Source organism: Cuculus canorus, chromosome 11 (genome assembly GCF_017976375.1).
Source record: "Cuculus canorus isolate bCucCan1 chromosome 11, bCucCan1.pri, whole genome shotgun sequence".
Classification (NCBI taxonomy): domain Eukaryota; kingdom Metazoa; phylum Chordata; class Aves; order Cuculiformes; family Cuculidae; genus Cuculus; species Cuculus canorus.
Window position 1 is genome coordinate 3,906,464 of NC_071411.1, and position 20,272 is coordinate 3,926,735.

At 49.3% G+C, this 20,272-nt stretch overlaps 2 protein-coding genes across 5 annotated transcripts in view; both read left to right on the forward strand.

The window, feature by feature from the left end:
- Positions 1–15,115, forward strand: part of FANCD2 (FA complementation group D2) — a 36,052-nt gene extending 20,937 nt beyond the window's left edge. For all 3 annotated transcript variants that reach the window (XM_054076102.1, XM_054076103.1, XM_054076101.1), the window contains exons 27-44: positions 950–1,048; positions 2,181–2,290; positions 2,711–2,857; positions 3,568–3,684; positions 4,520–4,648; positions 4,847–4,953; positions 5,219–5,332; positions 5,870–5,997; positions 6,591–6,690; positions 7,831–7,953; positions 8,772–8,865; positions 9,422–9,493; positions 10,271–10,309; positions 10,947–11,021; positions 12,136–12,210; positions 12,946–13,092; positions 14,261–14,347; positions 14,429–15,115. In XM_054076102.1, coding sequence (XP_053932077.1) covers positions 950–1,048; positions 2,181–2,290; positions 2,711–2,857; positions 3,568–3,684; positions 4,520–4,648; positions 4,847–4,953; positions 5,219–5,332; positions 5,870–5,997; positions 6,591–6,690; positions 7,831–7,953; positions 8,772–8,865; positions 9,422–9,493; positions 10,271–10,309; positions 10,947–11,021; positions 12,136–12,210; positions 12,946–13,092; positions 14,261–14,347; positions 14,429–14,491 — 1,826 coding nt within the window. In that variant the 3' untranslated portion in view covers positions 14,492–15,115. The remainder of the gene's footprint in view (positions 1–949; positions 1,049–2,180; positions 2,291–2,710; positions 2,858–3,567; positions 3,685–4,519; positions 4,649–4,846; positions 4,954–5,218; positions 5,333–5,869; positions 5,998–6,590; positions 6,691–7,830; positions 7,954–8,771; positions 8,866–9,421; positions 9,494–10,270; positions 10,310–10,946; positions 11,022–12,135; positions 12,211–12,945; positions 13,093–14,260; positions 14,348–14,428) is intronic.
- A 30-nt stretch (positions 15,116–15,145) lies between these two features.
- BRK1 (BRICK1 subunit of SCAR/WAVE actin nucleating complex) lies at positions 15,146–18,244 on the forward strand. Of its 2 annotated transcripts, none has more exons than XM_054076109.1 (3): positions 15,146–15,582; positions 15,650–15,732; positions 17,550–18,244. In XM_054076109.1, exons 1-3 carry the CDS (start codon positions 15,470–15,472, stop codon positions 17,747–17,749), a joined length of 396 nt encoding a protein of 131 aa, XP_053932084.1. In that variant the 5' UTR covers positions 15,146–15,469; the 3' UTR covers positions 17,750–18,244. The 2 variants fall into 2 exon arrangements, with proteins under 2 accessions (XP_053932084.1, XP_053932085.1); XM_054076110.1 differs by having other exon boundaries at positions 15,159–15,587.
- The last annotated feature ends 2,028 nt before the right edge of the window (positions 18,245–20,272 follow it).

Sequence of the window (20,272 nt, forward strand, 5' to 3'; positions counted from 1 at the left end):
TATACTGCATTTCTACAGTGGCCTAAGCTCACGCATGAGGGGCTGATGTTTTCAGTTCCTCTGAGTCGAAACTGCCCTTCTTGGTCACCTCCTCAGTGACATCTCTGTTCCCAGGCAGGCTTGACAAAATCTGCCTGTGGTGATTGAGTGTGATGGATACTGGAGTAAACCAGCCTCTATCCTAAAGAAATAGTGTGTTTCACTGAAATACAGTTAAGAAAGTACTTGTTAAGATAGGACAGGGCGCTGATCAGGCACAGAGTTCAGTCAGCCAAGCGTGCTGATCCGACGGTTCTGCTGACCAGCGATGCTTTACTCACAGCCAATCCCTTTTACATTCTTCCTGTCTGTTCTCTTCTTTGTTCCTCCCCACCCCGCTCCCCTGCGTGTTCTTTCATTAATTTTTGATGTTTGGCATTGTCTTCATTATCCCTGGTCTACCAGCTTTGTGGTTCTCTGTTCTTGTTTATAGCTCCCCCCTTTACTTATCATCTCCTTTTGCTTTGAAAAGGTCTTTCATAATGTAAAATTAACGTCACCTTTCACACACCCTTACACAACCCTTACATCAAGGGCAGTGTTTGTAAACCAACTTCATCCTAAATAAAGTGCAGCCTCCACACCTTTCTGCCGCTCCGAGAGCACTACAGGGCCAGTGTGGAAAGGGCTCAGCTGTGCTAGAACAGCCCTTTAAGTTTCACCAAGACGTGCAGATGTCCAAGAGTGACTGAGCACTTCTCCTCCCTGCTTGGAGGAATGCAAAGAGCTGTAGTTCCAATGCAGTGTCGACAAAAGAGGTTAATTGGAGCTAAATGCACCTAAGCATGAGAGCAGAGAGACATTCAACAGGATGGTGAAATATATGGTACTTCCTTTAAATATGTATCTCACCTGTATTTTGTCATTCAGGAGCTGAACTAACCCAATTTCTACATTTTGGCTCTTTCAGCAACCCCTGGCTATGTCCCACCACCAGCTACTTTTGATTCCGAAGCCCTGGAGGCTGTACCATCTGTTAATGCTGTTGGTCCAGTGAGAAAAAAGAATGGTACGGAAAGTTTAAAACATTTAAGCAAATAGATGTGATGCGGGGTTTGACTGTCAGATTGCACCGCAGTCATTGCAATGGTGTGTGCATAAAGCATGGAATTCCTGGCAAGGCCTGTCTAGCTTGAAATCTTGTGTGATAACTCCTGGGGCAGCTGAGGTGGAGATGTAAAAGGATCCTACTCCAAGCAGGTGCTGGATAGTCTATATTCTTGGGAAAGCCGATTCTTGACATGCAACAGTGAAAATTTAGGGCTGCCATTGACTGTTTTCACCTGCCAAAGTATTTTTTGCAGCCCTAAGTTCTGCCTCTGATGGGTCAGTGCAATTGCCCGGTACTGAACCTGGAGCTTGAGCTGCCTTGCAAATCCCTGACCTTTAGTTTGTACCTAGCTGGACCTTGTCACTGTTGTGCTGCGCAAGGAAAGGCTTCCTTCATCCCTTCCCATTTCTTCACAGAGAAGAAACAGAACTTGCCTTTCAGTTTTTCAAGCTGAAGCAGATTTGCTTTGTTCTTTCTGGCTTGAATTCTGCTCCTAGTTTAGATTAACTGTTCCTGGGAACGTGTCTCCCTTTGAGCCACACTGGACAAAGATTCAGATTCCATTCAATGAAAACAACCGGAAGAGGCCACAAAGAGCCCTTTTCTCCTGTGGCAAACCCATTCTGCAGGGACTGGACCTGTGGCATAACGTGACACTCTGCTGTTGGCTTGGCATCCCTGCAAGTCCCTTCTCTAGCTGAGTTTTATCTTGCTTTCCCAGGGCCTCTTCCTGTCTCAATACTGCATCTAAGGAAGTAACATTAAATTTTGGCTCAAGCATTGTTTAAGATGAAGTCCCACTCATTTTTGCAATCACTTCATAATGTTTAAATAATAATAGGAACAATGTGACTTGCTTTAATTTTTTACTGTGATTTTGTAAGAGAGAAGCTGGTTTTGGGGGAGCCCCAAATGCATTTGACTGTCTTTTGGTCCATGATCCTGGCTGTGGGCGACACACAACCTGTGCATGCTCCATGCTTCCTTGGCGCTGGTTAAAGTCCAGCCTGTGCCGTTTCCCTGGCTGCAGGTGCTGTCTAGTGTTGAGTGTAGTACAACCTTTGTTTCTGAAGTTGCTTTTCTCTTTAAGGAAGGAAAAAAAAGACTGATGGCAGCAAAGCCGGCTCTGCAGATCGTTCTCAAGCAGATGACAGTTCTGAGGGAAACCAACCTGATACTGAGCTCTCCGAGCTGGAGAAGGTAGGTTTATACTCCTGGGCACATGCAAGAAGGACAGACGAGGGGAAATGACACAGAAGCATAAACAAAAGCTTTGAGAGATGGTTGTTCATTTCAAGAGTTCATCACAGTGGAGTGGTTCAATTCTGCTTTTGGACACCTGCCTTCCATCTGAATTTTGAAAACTGTGCTGCAGCGGCCTTCCGCTCTCCAGCAGGCAGTGGGGTTCAGGGCAGTGCAATTGTGCAGGTTTATCAGTTATTAACTTACTCTCTGGTTAAGACGACTACGGAAGGTTTCGATTTTAAGCCAGTTGTCCCATCTCTCAAATTACTGCAGCAACCTGCCATTCCTAGACTCGAGTCAGCAAGTGTGAGGTGAATCTGGAAAACTTTTACAGTCTTGAAGGCTGCAACCCTAATTCTGCCATTTACTTTTCAGGCTGCTGTGGAGAGAGAGGCAGGAAATCCTCTGGCACAGCTGCAGAGCTATCGCCCGTACTTCCGAGAGTTAGACCTCGAAGTGTTCACTGTGCTCCACTGTGGGCTGCTGACAAAGTCTGTCTTGGACACAGAGATGCATACAGAGGTGAATGAAGAGTGTAAAACCATCCTGATAAGGCTTTGTGTAACTGCCTGTCTTGGAGGCTTTGGCCCCTTCTGCTCCATGAAAAATGGAGTGAAGGTTGATGTTAAGATGTGTTGATCTAGGGCTGGGGACTAGGCACCAGGAGAGCATTTGCCTCTAAAGAAACAAAATACTTCGAGGCACCAAGATCCCAGCCTGTGCTGCTCTCTGGGATTATGTTTTCCCAGGTGCAACACCTTACACTTGTCCTTGTTGAACTTCATGAAGTTCTTGTTATTCCATTCTTTCAGCCTGCCCAGGTCTCTGCGTGCAGGTCACAGGCCAACTTGCAGACTGTTTGACAAGTCTCTTGGGCTACATGGCATTATTTCAAATTACATCTTGACTACTACTCAATTGGTGAATTTGGTGACAGGGCTTAAACCTCCTTCTATGCTCAGGAGCTGATATTCAGTGTCAGTGCATATATCAGATCTCTGTCAGTAGATGAGTGTTTCAGACGTTGCCTCAGCAACGTTCGTAGCTTTGAGTAACCAGAACCAATGCTGCGTACCTGTAAGTTATAGAACCTTAGCAGCTACCAGACAGGACCCCAGCTGAGGTTAACTGAACCAGGAGTCATAACTGGGAGTTATGGAAGGAGTGAATTTGAGATTCAAGGGACTACATTTATGTCTGGATCCTGGGAATGACTGTTCTTATAATTGCAGGCTCGTGAAGTTGTGCAGCTGGGGCCTGCTGAACTTTGCTTCCTTCTGGATGACCTCTGCTGGAAGCTGGAGCATGTGCTGACCCCAAGATCCACAAAGAGAGTGCCTTTTCTGAAGGCAAGTACAGCAGCAGCCAACAGGTCCCGACCTGGGCAGAGCGCAGCAGTGGCCTCCAGGCCTCTCCCGAGAGGAAGGTTTTAACCTAACAGTTATATGGACGCCTGACGCCCAACTGTATGTCAAAGCAGCACTTGCTCTATCAAAAGAGGCTTCTGTACTACTTGCCTCACTGAAGTGTTCGCAGCATCTGGTTCTCTGCATGTCTCAGGACAGGGTATATAACTGGGGAAAGTCTTGTACCCCAAAATTCCTGGCTCTTCCTGGGGACACTGGCTCTAGTGTTCAAGAAGCAGCTTGGGTTAGGTAGCCCAGATATCTTCCACACCCAACAGAAACTGCTGCATCCAACAGAAGCTGTCAGATCAGTGTTTCTGCTTTTTCTGCGGTCTTTAGAACACCCTGTTGCAGGAACTTCTTGCCTTCCTGGCTGATGCCAGTGCATCAAACTGAGAAATTCACTACAGCTTGATGGGCTCCATCATATTCAGTGTTCTTTCTCCTTGTCTTTCTACCTATCTTAATTCCCACATGCAGAGACTGCCTTCTCTTAGTGTTTGAGTGAAGCGTTGGACTTTCTGATCTTAAGTGATTCTGTGCAAGAGCTATGTGTAACATTAGTGTTAACGTTCTTTTCAACAAATGTTATCAGCCTGTGTGAGTTGATGCTGATTGTTCAGCAGAAGTCAACTTTCTTGTTCCTTGACCCTTCCTGAGAGAGTGTATGACATCAGGAATTGCACTGCTCAGAAGCAGTCTAAGAGGGAGCGCTTGGTGCAAAGTTATTCTCAAGGAGTACTGATGAAGTGACTTTAATCTTTTGGGTTTGCTGCAGGAAAGAGGCTACAAGGATATTGGCTTTTCCCACCTGTGTCAGAGATCCCCCAAGGAAGTTGCTCTGTGTGCAGTCAAGCTACTAAAGCCACTGTGTAATCACATGGAGAACATGCACAACTACTTCCAGGTCAGCAGGCAACAATTTTGACTCAAAAAAAAATGTCAAGTGTTGTCACCTCTAAAGGTATTTTAGTTTTCTTTATGGAAAAAAGAGTCACTTTGTTTTCTTCAGGTTTTTTTAAACATGGAATTTACAGAAATGGATTCTTGTGCCATTATCTTTCTTTGGAATGGCGTTTTATTAATTAATTTTTCTGTATTAAAGGCAGTCATTGGTGTGGAAGTTGAACCAGAAGTGAACATCCAGGAGCACCAGCTAATGTGCTATTGTTACCAACAGCTGTTATCAACTTTTCGCTCCCTATTTGCTTGGTGAGTTTAAACAAAAACTACACAGTCACCTAAACGAGCCAAGTCCATTTATTGCTTCCTCTTTAATTAGCTTGTGTGTTCAAGATGTGCTTCAGTGGTACCACTATGAAACCCATGTGTTCAGTCTGCAGATCTAGAATGCTGCTCTTGTGTATCCAGCTGCTTTATTTTTCATGTTGCAGAAATAAGCCCAGTTATGCTTTGGCACCTGAAACTTCTCTTCCTTCTAGTCTGATGATGAATTGGACTTTTTTTCCCTCCCCAGGAATGGTTTTTCTCAGCATGAAAATTCTGACTTGCTAAGGTCAGCTCTTCAGGTGCTTGCAGACAGGCTAAAGCCAGGAGAGACAGAGTTTCTTCTTCTTGAGGAGCTGATAAGGTATAATCCGTGTTTCCCAAACTTTAAAAGGGATGAATTGCAGACATTTTTCCCTGTTTTGCGTGGGTAAATGTGTTTGGAAGCTCTAGAGACCACACTAGCCTCAAACAGAGTTTTGTATTTAATTGAGTGGCAGTGCTGTCAACCCTGATGAAAAGGAGCTACTGAATTGTAAAATACACATTAATCTGTGGATCTCATTCGTTTGTATGCGAGTTGAGATGAGGTTAGTAGGATTCACAGACAGAATGAATATGTGCTGCACAGTTAAAATGCCTACAGCAACACTAGGCAAAAACAGTATATAAAGATGTTGCTAGATTTAGAGTTTCTGGGGCAGGAGAGGAGTTTCTCGGCTTAAATTTTATCTGCTAGTGATTGACTACCCCTTCTTCAGAAGGGCACTGCCAGAGACAAAATACTGGGCTAGGGAGACCCTGGATCTGAGATGGTCAAATGCTTCCTTTTTATTTAGTGTTACTGGGTGATGGCCTTACCCACAGTGTTTTCACCTTTTCCTTTTCCTGTCATCCCCAGTGAGAGCTTTCACTACCTACTGAATTTCCAGCAGAGTGTTCCCAGTTTCTACTGTGCATTCATCCTCACTCAGCTCCTGATTGCCATCGCTGAGAAACCAATGGCGGGCTGGAAGAAAGAGAAAATGGGTAATGTGTGAAGAACTTCTAATCTCAGATTAGTTTTTGTGCTGTCCCTTCCCTGTAAATCCTGGATTCTATCTCTGGAGAGCATCTTTTGAGGGAGAGATTTCCGTTAGTATCCTAGTAATCTCCCTGGGTGAACAGTCCTACCTGTTAATAAAAGGAACAGCAGTAAATATACTGGAACCTTCTTGGTATTTGTTCTGCTGTCCCTCAGTCACATGCAGGAAGGCCAACTCCAGCTCTCTTAGCTGGTGCTTTTGGGAATCAGAGCCTCATAGCTTTTAGGAATTCTAAGAACAAGCTTGCTGTGCAGTTTTGGTACCAGTTTAATCACTGATTGCGGAGGTGATCGTAGACTTCACCAGATGTAGCTTCCTAGGGTATGTTCTGGTGGCTGAGACAGCTCATTTCCAAAAATTATGGGAATGAACTTCAAATACAGCTGTTTCAGGGTAGAGAGATGAAAACTTATGTGTTCTTAACCCCATGCAACAAATGTTTTCAATTAAGAGAGCTCTGCTCATGGATTAGGTCTTTTCCAACTTAATGATTCTATGATTCTAAGGAACTTGTAAGTGATGACTTTTCTTTTACAGCTTCCCTAGCAAAGCAGTTCCTCTGCCAGTCATGGGTGAAGCCTGGTGGAGAGCGAGAGAAGGGCAGCCAATTCAACAGTGCGCTGCACACTCTGCTCTGGTAAGGCTCAAACCGTTGTCTCAGGCATGCCCTGACACTTTTTCTTCCTATAATTACTGTTGGTGGACCCCTCTCAATCATAACCCTCACACTTAACACCATTTGCCTTAACGCACTGTGTCTATAGCATTGAAAGACAGTGGGAGATAGGAAGATTGCTGTTAGCCATTGGGCATAGGAGCATGTTTGGACGCTTCGTGTTTGCCAGACTATAGCTTGTCAGTATCCGTCGACTCATCTACACGTGTGTGTGTGCATACGTGCGGGTATAAGTGTGGATCTGGAGTAAGATGTCTAATTTTGTTCTCACTAAACTGAAAGCAAATCAGCCGTCACTAAAGTCAAGGAGCTCGGGAGTATTAGGTAAAATACAATCAAAGAATCACAGGATGGTTGAGGTTGAAAGGTACTTGTGGAGGTCACCTTCTTCCAGCCCCTCCTGCAGCAGGGTGACCTAGAGCAGACTGCCCAGGACCGTGCTGGGCACAACCCTCTAAGCTTGGCTCCTCAGCCAGTTTTCAGTCTACCTCACTGTCTGCTCATCCAGCCCATACTTCAACAGCTGCGCTTTGAGGATCTTGCAGGAGACAGTGTTGAAAGCCTTACAAGTCAAAGCAGACAATATTCGTGATCCCTCATCTGCAAGCCAGTCATTTCATTGAAGGTTACCAAGCTGGTCAAACATGACTTCCCCATGGGGAATCCACATTGACTACTCCTAGTCACCTTCTCGTCCTTCATGTGCCTGGAAATGGTTTCCAGGATAGTTGTTCCGTCATCTTCCCTGGGATCAAGGTGTGGCTGACTGGCCTGTAGTTCCCTGGATCCTTCCTCTTGCCCTTCTTGAAGACAGGAGTGGCATTTGCTTCCCACCAGTCCCCGGGCTCCTCTCCCAATCACCATGATCATTCAAAGACAATTGGGAGTGGCCTTACAATGCCATCAGTCACCTCCCTCAGCACTTGAGGCCTGTGGACTTCGGTACGTCCAGTTTGTTTAGCTAGTTCCTAAGAATGAGAATGCTGTAAGAATGAGCTTGGCAATTTTAGGCCACATGTTGCAGGCAGGGCAGTGTTCAAGAATCTGCTGTGTTATTCTGCTTTAATATTTATTGATGAACTAAGCTGGGTTTGGATTTAGTGTCTACCTGGAGCACACAGATAACATCCTGAAAGCTATAGAAGAAATCTCCAGTGTCGGTGTTGCTGAATTGATGAACTCTGCCAAAGACGGATGTTCTTCCACTTACCCTACACTAAACAGGTAATGTTATTGATCGAAATTTTGGATTTCATGAGATGCACAGTGGAAATTTCTGCTTTTTAATATTTAATTTTCTTATTTTGTGGTCGATTACTGTTTCATGTTTGTACTGCTGTGGACTACCCTGGGAATTTGTGAGCATGTTTTTGGCAGTACACAATGCGGTAGTACGGGGTTAGCTATAGGTCAAGATGGAATGTGCATTAACATGATTATAAGTTTATTATTTGTGAGCTATTTTAATTGGAGAACGAACTACTGTCTGTCGTCAGGTATGTTGCCTCTTTCCGTGCTACTGTGGTGGTACGAAGCACTCTGAAAGTTAGCCTTGGAGGCCTGGGGTGGCTGTAGGCAATTCTGGAATGGGATGCAGTGTGCCAAAGCCCACTTGGGCTGTTTCTGCTCCCAGCACAGGAGTTTGGCAGCATGGATTCAAGGAGCTTCTGCTCCTGCCACAGGAATTTGGAAGCACAGTTTATGCAGGGATGGACAAAGGTCATGTGCCCTTTGGAACTACCAAAATCATCTTAGGTTGAGAGCTGCAAACCTTCCACTGTGTGCGCCCAGAGCTACAAAGAAGTGGGTGGTGTCCATGGGTGGTGTCCATGAGGATTTGGTAGTGACTTCCCAGGATTCTCCATCTGTCAGGTTACAGCGCTGGGCTAGATATGCTTCTGAGTCCTAGGGTCAATCTCCTGTAACTTCCTACTGAGGATTCCCAGCTGGGTAACCTTCAAGTTTTCCACATTGTTCTGGGACAAAAAGCCTATCTAGATGCTCAGAGCTGACTTTTAGTTTTGCTGTCATGTCCTCCACAGGCAAACATTCCCGATTTTCTTCAGAGTAATGATGGCTCAGCTAGAGAGTTCGGTGAAAAGCATCCCAGCTGGGAAACCATCGGACTCAAGTGAGGTAGGAGAATAAATGAACCGGACTTTTTGAGGGGAAGGAGACATAACTTAAACTGTCCAGTGCAATAAGGATGTATGAATTGGAAAGGACTCTGCTTCTGAACTTTGTCAGGAAATGCAGTCAGTCAGCTTCACTGACCAGCCAAAAGTGAAATGCAAGGTGGCGTATAAGCAGCATCCTTTTTCTCTGGTTCACACCATGTCAGAAATCCAATACATCCAGCAGAAGCTATAATGAGAAACAAGTAGTAATCAGCAAAATACAAAGCTGAGCAGTTGGTCTGCATGCCAGTGTGGGAGCAGGAATTTGTTTTGCAACCAAGAGCTGCTCTGCGAGCAAGGAGTTGTGTTAACTCTTAGCATATTAAGCCACGTGGGCACTGATCAGGCTGGACTTGCCATTAAGTGGTTTTGTTGTGATAAATCTGCCTATGATGAAGGCTTGTTCTTTTGTCTTCAACAACAACAATGCTTTGGGCACAGCACATGCTGAGAGCATCCAGCAAGGTGAGACGGAATGCACCATCTCAGGTTATTGTCCCCTTGTATCCCATTAGGTGCAACTGGAGAAGCTCCTGCGGTGGAACATTGCTGTGCGGAATTTCCATATCCTCGTTAACTTGGTCAAGGTGAGGTTTAGGTTGATTTTCTGGCTTTACCTTCAGATTCTCAGCAAAGCCCAGTGTCCCCAAGTTCATAAGCACAAGGGAAAAACATGAAGTACGGCTGACTAGTGGAACAACCTGGAGGTGGTACATAAAGCAGGTTATAATCTATGTGCTGCAAGCGTTTCCATTTAGCTTTCACTTCAATACTTAATTCTTACAGCCTGCACGTCTTACTGACATAATTCTCTTACAAATAATAGGTCTTCTCAAAGACAGGAGGATGTAAGGAGTGCAGAAAAAGGACTGAATGAACACCCCAACTCCCTTATACAGTGTTTTGTGTCTGACAGAGTCCACTGCCTGCTGTGGAAGAGGCAGATGGGAGAAACCAGGTGTCTTTTGCCAGCTGGCACCATTAGTGTAATAGAATCATTATTTCCTCACATATACATTATTTTGCACATCTGAGTTTTGCCTGGTCAATTATGTGGTTACTTGCCCATCAGCTGGACTTGGGTCTCCCCGGTCCCAAACTGTTAAGAACTTCAGACTTGTTGAGATACTGTCGTGCCATCTGCTCACCAAATAACCCTCCTGCCAAGGTACTTCCCCCTGGCAGCCACTGCACTTCACATGCTTTTTGTGGAAACTTGAGAATGGATGTTGCCTTAGAGCCGGTTTCACACTTTAATGAAGGGCATGTAATAAAGGGCTGTTTTTAATGGGCTGCTCTGCGTATTTTTTTTCCTTCGGACTTGTAGACTGAACTGGCTCTCTTTTTTCCTCTCACTCGTGCAGGTATTTGACAGCAGGCCTGTACTCAGCATCTGCCTGAAGGTAAGCAAGAACTCCAAATAACTGAAGGGAGCGGTTTCAGTAGCAGCTTTCTTGAATCACTGCCTCCAGTGGAGCAGAGTGGTTACTGGATTCTCTGGAAGAAGCAGATGCTATTTCTTATACATTTAGCTGTCTTCCACCAATCCTCGTTGTATGGCTCGACCACAACAAACTGAGTGCAACTGGCACTGCTTTAGACTTTAGACCCTTTCCCCTCTCTCCTTTCCCCATGGAACTCCAGCTGAGAGGAGACTCGACTGCAGACAGATCTCCTCTGGAGCCCACAAAGATCACATGCCCTTCTGCAACTCTCCCTTTTCCGGCTAGGACGCATATATCTGTAGCGATTCTAACATTTTGTGTTTAGTTCAGTTTTATTCCCAATTTGCTAGTGAATAAAGCCAGGGATGGGTACAGTGATGAGACCTGGTCCTTCTCGCCTCTCTTGCAGTGGCTGAAGTGGGACCATGTACTGATACCATATATTCCAGTACAGCCTTCACAATGGATATGATCTTTTATTAAGCAAGAACAGTCTCTGGGTTAGCTTGAAAGAATGTGTCATTATCTTATCTGACTTGGTGATGGTTCTTCGAAAAGGAATTTGCCTTCTGATATATCTATCATTCTTTTCTAGTACGGCCGTCTTTTTGTAGAAGCATTTCTGAAGCTTGCCATGCCTCTCCTGGACTACAGCTTTAAAAAGCACAGGGTAAGCCTTTTGGAGACAGCTGTTTGGAACCAGTTGGGAGGTACGACTGATTTGTTAGAAGGGGATTTCTGTCTCTGGTCACATGTTGGCATGACACTTGTGGCGCTTCCTGACAAACACATCTACTGTCTCCAGCTGTGCTCTGCCCTGTTTACTTGCCTGTGCTTTCAGCAAACAGGTCACTGTTTCCCAACTTGCCATCACTCTTCTGGTTGGATGGCTTCACTTTTAGCAAAGGAAGTCCTTTCGACTCCCATCTCCTTCAAAAGTTATTGTCCCAAAGGTGTCACTCACAGAGTAGCAACTTCGTGTTAGCAGTCAGGTTGGTGAGGGCTTGCGGCCCAGGTGGACGGTGACATTTGTGTCTTTGCAATAATTCTTGAAACTTTGAGCAGGACAACACGCATGCATGCAGATGGACAGGCCAGCCTTGCCGCAATATGTGACAAGCAAGAACTGCTCTCTTATTCCCCCTGCTTTGTTGCAAGGCAATCCACCTTTGCCAGTGAGACTCGTTCTTTAGCTTAGTTGTCACAACTTGTCCCTCTAATAGACAACTCCTTTCTGTTGCACGTGTAAGATCGGTTCTCCTGGCCTGGATGTTTGAGGAAATGAGGTAAAAAGCAGATACCGAGTCATTGTCCCTGGACAACAGCAAGTGCCAGTAATTTGCTCAATAGAGAAGGACTGATAGCCAGAGTTCATGTTGGATGTGTTTCAGGCACCACAATCCAGCAGTCTGGTTTATACTTTTCTTCAGGTTCCCCTATTTCAGAAAGTTGTGCTCAAGGCAAGATGTGACAAGGTCGTCTTGATTTTAATTGCTCCACTTTCACTGGTACCTGTTCATTCCAAACTCTGATTCACAATCAGTTTCAGTTCAAAGTGCTTGGCTTTATGGCATGGGGTCAATACCGGTTACTCGGCTTACATGCACAGTGTTGGTCTCGCATGGCTTCATCCCATCATCTGATGTTTCCTGCATACGTGCATCATAGCTCCACCCCATAACCCTCTGAAAGGATTGCTAGGGCTAATATTGTTTCATTATTCTTGTTTCCCTTATGGAAAAATCCTTTTGAGAACAATTTGCTGTTCTGCTTATTTATTGCAGGATGACGTGCAGAGTTTGCTGAAAACCTTGCAGCTGAGTACCAGACAACTTCATCACATGTGTGGCCATTCCAAGGTAAGAGAAGTTCTAATTGCAGCACAAACTCCTGTCCTAAGAATTATTTATTTCCCTTCCACTGCTTTTCCAGGGCATAGGGAGGTTCTACTTGTAGGGTTGTGTCTGTACAGGCAAAAACTCTGAAAGGAGGAGAAATAGCCTTGATCAGTGGCTCCCCAAGCTAGATTTGCTACTGATTTAGTCCAGAGCTGGTGTCAGGAGTGTAGCAGTCTAGCTGGAGATCAGAACGTGCCATCGCAGCTGTCGGAATAGGGGAGAAATGGAAGCTGGCACAGACCCTGGAGTGCAGCAGTGTGACATCCATGCGCGTTCTTGGAGTGCAGAGCAAGTGACACCAGACTGTTGCTGAGATGATGGAGCAAATGAAAGGCAGATTCTCCAAACAATGTCCCTAAGGGTCATAAAGATTTATCTGACTTGCGCAGAGGAGTTACCAGCCTCTCTCTAGGTTCATGAGACAAGCGGAGGCTCCTTCTATTTTTTATCCAGAGTGGATATGGCTGTTTGGATCATTGCAAAGGACTGCTTTGCTGCTTTAGACAAAATATTTATTTGAGTTTTATTTTTTAACAAAAGACATAAAAGAATTGGGGCAAGAAATGTCATCATTTAGGCAAGCTTTGTGGGGATCGTGTCCCATTCCTCCAACCGGTATAACCAGTGGCTTTTTAAATAGCCAGAATCCTTACGCAAGAACTAACCGTGGTCATGTTGTACTGTTTTGTGTTTTAGATTTGCCAGGACATTGGCCTGACCAACCACGTGCCTTTGTTGAAGAAGTCCCTGGAACAATTTGTATACCGAGTGAAGGCAATGCTGGCGTTCAACCACTGCCAGGAGGCCTTCTGGGTGGGCATCCTCAAAAATCGGGATCTTCAGGTGAGAATCGCTGTCCTGCTTGGGGCAGTTAAAATACGGGAAACACCAGTGCTCCCCTTCCCCAGACAACTCTAAGCCTGCCCTCGTGTGTGGGTAGAGCGAAAAGACCAAGTTTGGCGTGACCATATCACAGTGCTGTCTAATGCAGCAGGAAGAGGCATTTTATTTCAAGATTATGATTATTTTAAGATTAGAAGGACATGAACCTGTTGGAGCGGGTCCACAGGAGGCCATGGAGATGATCTGAGGGCTGAAGGAGGACAGGCTGAAGGAGTTGGGGTTGTTCAGCCTGGAGAAGAGGTGGCTCTGGTGAAGAGAAGCTTTGCAGTGCTGAAAGGGGCTACACGGAAGCTGGGGACAGACTTTTTAGCAAGACCTGTCTGACAGGACAGGCAGTAATGGGTTTACTCTAAGGGAGTGGAGATTTAGACTGGATATGAGGAAGAAATCTATTACTGTGAGGGTGGTGAGGCCCTGGCCCAGGTTGCCCAGAGAAGCTGTGGCTGCCCCATCCCTGGAGGTGTTCAAGGCCAGGTTGGATGGGCCTTGTAGCAACCTGATCCAGTGGGAGGTGTCCCTGCCCATGGCAGGGGGTTGGAATTGGATGCGCTTTAAGGTTCCTTCCATCTCAAACCATACCATGATTCTATGATTCTATGAGTATGCTCTTATGTATGGCTTTGACAGAAGCCAGTTCTGACCATTTTCTTTGTCTAACTGTGGAAGGACAGTCCAAACAAACCCTGCTTTTCATTCCAAAATTGTTTATTTAGCTCCCTGAAAGGAGGTTGTAGTGAGATGGCAGCTGGTCTCTTCTCCCAGCTAACAAGTGATAGGATGAGAAGAAATGGCCTCAAGTTGCGCCAGGAGAGGGTTAGACTGGATATTCAGGAAAATCTTCTTTCCTGGCAGAGGCTGCCCAGGGCAGTGGAGTCCCCATCCCTGGAGGGGTTAAAAAAATCTGTGGCCGTGGCACTTTGGGACACGGTTTTGTAGGCGCGGTGGTGTTGGACTGGATGATCTGAGAGGTCTTTTCCAACCACACTAATTCTAAGATTTGAGATGGCAACGAAGTGCCGCTTTCCTCCACGCCACCTTCCTCCACACCACCCTAATGCGCTTTGGCTGCTCGCAGGTGCTCAGTGCAGCTCTTTTGCCTTCAACTTAGGGCGAAGAGATTTTGTCTCAGGTGTCTGAGGAGAGAGGCTCGGCTGAGGAGAGCGGCTCAGCTGAGGAGAACACTGAGGAGGCCGAGGTGCGTCCCCGCTGTAACGCAGAGGGGCAGGGAGGGCGAGCAGCGGGGCAGTTCCGCGCTGACAATGGCATTTCCCCGCAGGAGAGCAGTGGTGCGGAGGGCAGCGAGGACGATGGCGCAGGCCCCGCTCCCGCCGAGCCCTGAGGCGCGAGGGCACGGGCAGGGTGGCTCTATGCTGCGGGGGGGTGTCCGATGTCTGTGTGTCTGTCTGTGTGCAGCCCTGCACAGATGTGGGGTGGGGTGTCACGTCTGTCTGTGTGTCTCATGTCTGTGTACGTGTCCATCTGTCTGTGTGCAGCCCTGCACAGGTGTGGGGTGTCTTGTCTGTCTGTCTGTGCACACACAGCCGCGCAGGGTGCCTGGGTGTGAGAGACAGTGTGTGTCTGCATGTCTGTCTGTCCGTGTGTCGAGGCTCCCTGCCCAGGCGCGTGCGTGTCTGCCTGTTCTTTCCCCTCCCAGCCCTGCGGAGGCAGGGGTGTGTGTCTGTGTCTGTGTGTCTGTCTGGCCACAGTCAGCCCTGCGCAGCCGCAGTGTGTCCGTCTGTCTGTTTGTCCATCTGCCCGTGTGCCGGGGCTCCCAGCGCAGCCGCAGTGTGTGTGTCTGTGCTTCTGTCCATGTGTGCAGTCTCACCCCTGAGCAGCCGCAGTCTGTCTGTCTGTCCCTGTGTGCACTCTAAGCCCTGCGCAGCCGCAGTCCGTCTGTCGGTCCGTGTGTGCCCTCTCAGCTCTGCGCAGCCACAGTCTGTCCATCCTATCTGTCCACATTCAGCTCTGCAGTCTGTCCGTGTGTGCACTCACCCCTGCGCAGCCGCAGTCTGTCCGTGTGTGCACTCAGCTCTGCGCAGCCGCAGTCTGTCCGTGTGTACACACTCAGCCCTGCGCAGCCGCAGTCTGTCCGTGTGTACACTCTCAGCCCTGCGCAGCCGCAGTCTGTCCGTGTGTGCACTCTCAGCTCTGCGCAGCCGCAGTCTGTCCGTGTGTACACTCTCAGCCCTGCGCAGCCGCAGTCCGTCTGTCTGCGCTCTCCCAGCGCAGCCGCAGTGCGTACGTCCGTCTGTCCCTGGTGCTCCCCGCGCAGCCGCAGTCCGTCTGTCTGTCCGGGCGGGGGTGGGGCGGCGCGGCCATGTCGGTGCAGGAGGACCCGGTGCAGAGGGAGATCCACCAGGACTGGGCGAACCGCGAGTACATCGAGGTGATCACCAGCTCCATCAAGAAGATCGCGGACTTCCTCAACTCGTTCGGTGAGGGCGCGGGCCGGGGGGGGGGGGCGCGGCGCCGCCCGCTCTCACCGCCCCCCCCGCAGACATGTCCTGCCGCTCCCGCCTCGCCACCCTCAACGAGAAACTGACCGCGCTCGAGAGGAGGATCGAGTACATCGAGGCCAGGGTCAGGCCGGGGGGGCGGGACTGGGAGGGACTGGGAGAGCTGTGCAGGAGAGGGAGAGGGGGAACTGGGGGGGATGGGAGTGGGAAGGATGGGGATGGAGATGGAAATGGAGATGGGAGGGATGGGGAAACTGGGAGGGACGAGGAGGGGTGGGAGGGATGGGAGAGCTGGGATTGGGAGGGTGGGGGAGCTGGGGGTGGGACTGGGAGGGATGGGGACGAGACTGGGAGGGGCAGGAGAGCTGCGACTGGGAGGGATGTGGATGGGACTGGAGGTGGAAATGGGGAGTTGGGGGGAGGGATAGGAGAGGTGGGGTCTGGGACTGCAAATGGAAGTGGTGGGGACTGGGAGGGATGGGGGGACCTGGGGACGAGGGACTGGGAGAGATAGGGAGCTGGGGACTGGGAGGGATGGGAGAGCTGGGACTGGGAAAGCTGTGGATGGGAGGTACGGGGGACCGGGAGGGGTGGGGATTTGACTGGGACAGGGAGGGTTGGGGGAACTAGGGGTGGGACTGGGAGGGATGGGACGGGACTGGGAGAGACGGGAGAGCTGCGACTGGGAGGGATGTGGATGGGACTGGAGATGGAAATGGGGAGTTGGGGGGAGGGATGGGAGAGGTGGGGGGTCTGGGAGTGCAAATGGAAGTGGTGCGGACTGGGAGGGATGGAGGGACTGGGATTGGGAGAGATAGGGAGCTGGGGACTGGGAGGGATGGGAAAGGTGGGAGGGATGGGGGGACTGGGACTGAGGGAGCTGGGATTGGGAGGGGTGGGGAGGATGGAAGAGCTGGGACTGAGAGGGATGGGGACTGGGAAAGCTGTGGATGGGAGGGACGGGGGACTGGGAGTGATTGGGACAGTGACTGGGAGGGGTGGGAGAGCTGGGGAGGGGAGGGATGGGGAGTTGGGGGAATGGGAGGGATGGGGATGGGACTGAGGGACGGGAGAGCTGGGATTGGGAAGGATGGGGGATCTGGGAGTGGGAGGGATGGGAGAGCTGGGATTGGGAAGGATGGGGGATCTGGGACTGGGAGGGATGGGATTGGGGGTGGAAATGGAGAGTTGGTGGGAGAGATGGACATGGGAGAGCTGGGGATGGAAATGCTTATGGGGAGGATGGGGACTGGGAGAGGTGGGAACGGATCGGGGTGGGGGGGACTGGGAGGGATGGGGGACTTGGGACTGGGATGGGAGGGATGGGAACAGGGAGGGATGAGGAACGGGACTGGAAGGGAGAGGAGAGCTGGGACTGGGAGGGGTGGGGATGGGGGACCTAGGACTGGGAGGGATGGGATTAGAAGAGCTGGGGATGGAAGGGATGAGGAGAGGGTGGAAATGGGGATGGGAGAGCCAGGGATGGGGGTGGCAATGGGCATGGAAGGGATGGAGATGGGAGGGGTGGGACTGGGAGAGCTGGGGATGGGGGTGGAAATGGGGATAGGAGGGATGGGACTGGGGAATGTAGCTAGGGATGGGAGGTGGGGATAGGGGTATGAGGGCTGGGGATGGGACTGGGAGTAGGTCTGGGGAATGTGGATAGAGCTGGGATTGGAAATGTGGATGGGGCTGGAAGGGCTAAGGATGTGGATGGGACTGGGGCTGGGGATTGAAATGGGAGTGGGGAATGGGAAGATTGGGGAATGGGAAGACTGGGGCTGGGATTGGGACTGGGAGGGCTGGGCTGAGACTGGGATGGGGAGGGGATGAGGGTGCAAATGGGACTGTGTCTGGAACTGGGAGGGATGGGGATGAGGATGGGAAGGGTGGGACTGGGAGGGGTGAGGTTGGACCTGGCTGAGACATCTGTTCCCACAGGTCACCAAGGGCGAGACATTGACGTAGGCCTGGGGTCCCCTGCACTGCGCTGCTGGAGCACCGCCGCCCCGCTCCCTGCCTGGGACCTGCCGCCGCCACCACCGCCTCTGCTTGTGTTGCCAATAAACCGCTGTGTTCCTGCCCTAACTGCTCTCTGCCTGCCTGCCTGGGGCCGGGACACAGGATGCCCTGTTCCCTGACGCGGTCTTGGATGTCTAGAGCCTGCCCTTCCATCTGCCTGACCTGCGGGGTCCAGGCTTGCCTTCCTCCCCATGCGTGGGCGCTGGCATGGGAGGGGATGCTTCCAGGGACTGAGGGCCTGGCTGCTCTCAGCTCTGGGAGCCACCTGACCAGCTTTTCAGGTGCTTTGTGCTCCTGCTGGGGTCACAGTGGAAAATCTGGTGATCCCAATGGTTTGGAAGGTGTCTCAGCCTTTGCTTGTGCACACTGTCAGGGCTCGGTGGGGACAGCAAGCTCGCCTGGGGTGGTGCACATGTGGCAGGAAAGTGCCCCTTGCTGGCAGCTAGGAAGAGGTGCCTACCCTGCCCTTTAGGGAGGCGAGCGGCAAGATGGAAACAGCTCTTCCCACCACTCTTTATCTCAGTTTTTCAGTGAGCTGCAGACTCCCTGCTCATACTTTGGGTTTGTTGGGGAGTCTGTGAAGTTGATGTCAGTAAAGCTCTTGCTTCCCAGCAGGTTTTAAGTGTCTCAGTATATTATTCTCCAACTGGAAGCTGTCTGTTTCTTGATGGGCAACGTGATGTTTGCAGAGTTCACCAGGCACCTGGGTAAATTAGTGTTCTTTATGTTTCCAAGGCTGGCAAGTCTGACACCCGCCGGTTGCTCCTCAGCATAGGTCCTCCTCCAAGCTCACAGTTTTGTTCTCCAGAGGAAGCTGGATGTGTTTTCTGTGGTTTGAATAAGGGCTCCTCCAGCCTTTCTCTCAGCTCACCTACACAGTTAACTGTCTGGTTGGGCTGCACGTCTTGGAGGCTTGGCTGCTTCTGGGGAAATAAGTGCTTCATGCCAGCCCTGCAGAGCTTACAGTGGAGTGGAGCAGCGATCACTGCACCTTCGCTCAAGGCAGTATCCAGTGATGAGAGATTGCGCTGTCATGGAGTCTGGAGGGTTAGAGGAGGAGGTTGTAGTTGTTTCTCTTCTCTCAATCTCTCTCTCAAAGGTGTTCCGAGTGTAAAACCAGAAACCTATCTATAAATAAGTTGCAGCCTGCAAAATGCAGTGGACGGTGAAGCGTAATCCTTCAGTTACAGCTTCACAATTTTTTAAATAGATTTTATTTAAAGAAAAAGTAGCAACTCAGTAAAAGCACAGAAGGGATCAATTTAACTAACACTTTGGACAAAAGCCAGAGAAGGGTAAGAGGTGTCAGGAGTGTGTTAATCTGCCAGAAATGCAGTGACTAAATGAGCAATTACTGCTCTTCATGTGTATCATCACTGGGCCCCTCCTGCACTTGCTTAGGAGTGCTTCTATGTTTCTCCTGCAACCTGCCTGGGTGACAAACCTGCACACACACTGTATCCAATTATGTCAAGCGTAAGAGCTGCTCAGCACAAGTCTCGTGTCTCTAAACCCTTCCTGGAAGCAGTTTCCCAGCACACAAAGAATAAATCACCGTTCTTCACACTCTCTGAGGACAGTTCCCAAATACAAGCAAAATAAACATATGTGATACATGGTAAAGCATTCTAATTCATTAGATGATATTTTCCCAGCAAAGTATCACCTGCTTAAGTGTTAAGAATTACATTTAATTAAATATGTCAGGGTAGGTGCAACAAGGCACTTGAATGGGCACTTGTGGAAAACCAGCGGAACAGCCTGCTTAAAAAAGCCAACCAAACCCAAAAGTGGGAAAGAAGAAAATCCGATGCACAGCAGCTACAGGAAATATAAAGTACTTTATCCGAGTCTCGATGTCTCCTGGAGCGTTGGTGCATGGAGCAGAGAGGAGAACCGAGGGAGGGTACATGACCTCCTCTGCGTGTCTCCTCCTCAGGCACCAATGACACCAGGGAGAAACAGTTACCTTAATTTGACAAAATGACTTAATATGATGGCACCTCCTGTAATCAATAGACACTCTGTGCTGTTGGAATGTCCCTAGCTGTCTCCTACGACACCAGCTATCGCTCTTCACATGCATTTTCAAGTGACCAAGCATCATGCTTTGATAGAGGCAAAGCTTGCTGAGGAAACAGAACACCTACAGAAGGATGTGTCCTATGGAGATGAAGCCAAACTCAAACCAGCATTTTAATCCATCATCTGAAAGGCTGGGTTACCTCCGAGCGGGCCTCCAAGGAGCTCAGGAGGAGATGGGAGGTAGAGGGCTTCCTCAGGTGAGAAGCCTTTCTTAGGCGAGAGACTGGCCTAAGAAAGGCTTGATTGATTGGTTAATTATCTCCCCCGGGGCAGCTGCAGTGAAGCAGGTGAAAAATGGCTGTTTCAGCGTCGCTGGTGTGCGCCAGGTGTGGAGCTGCTTCCATTTCCTTCTCTGGCGCACAGGAGAGATCCGCCCCCCTCATCCTTCCCTGCTCTCTTGTTGCCTTCTGCCACAGCCTGGCTGGGTCAGAAACCTTCCTCTGGAAAAGGAGCAGCTTTCCTAAGCAGAAAACAGCCCCGGGGGAGCTTCAGCTTAATGTTGCGCTGAAGAAGTTTTGTGTATCAGAGGTGGATGAGAAGGACTCGGAGGAGAGCAC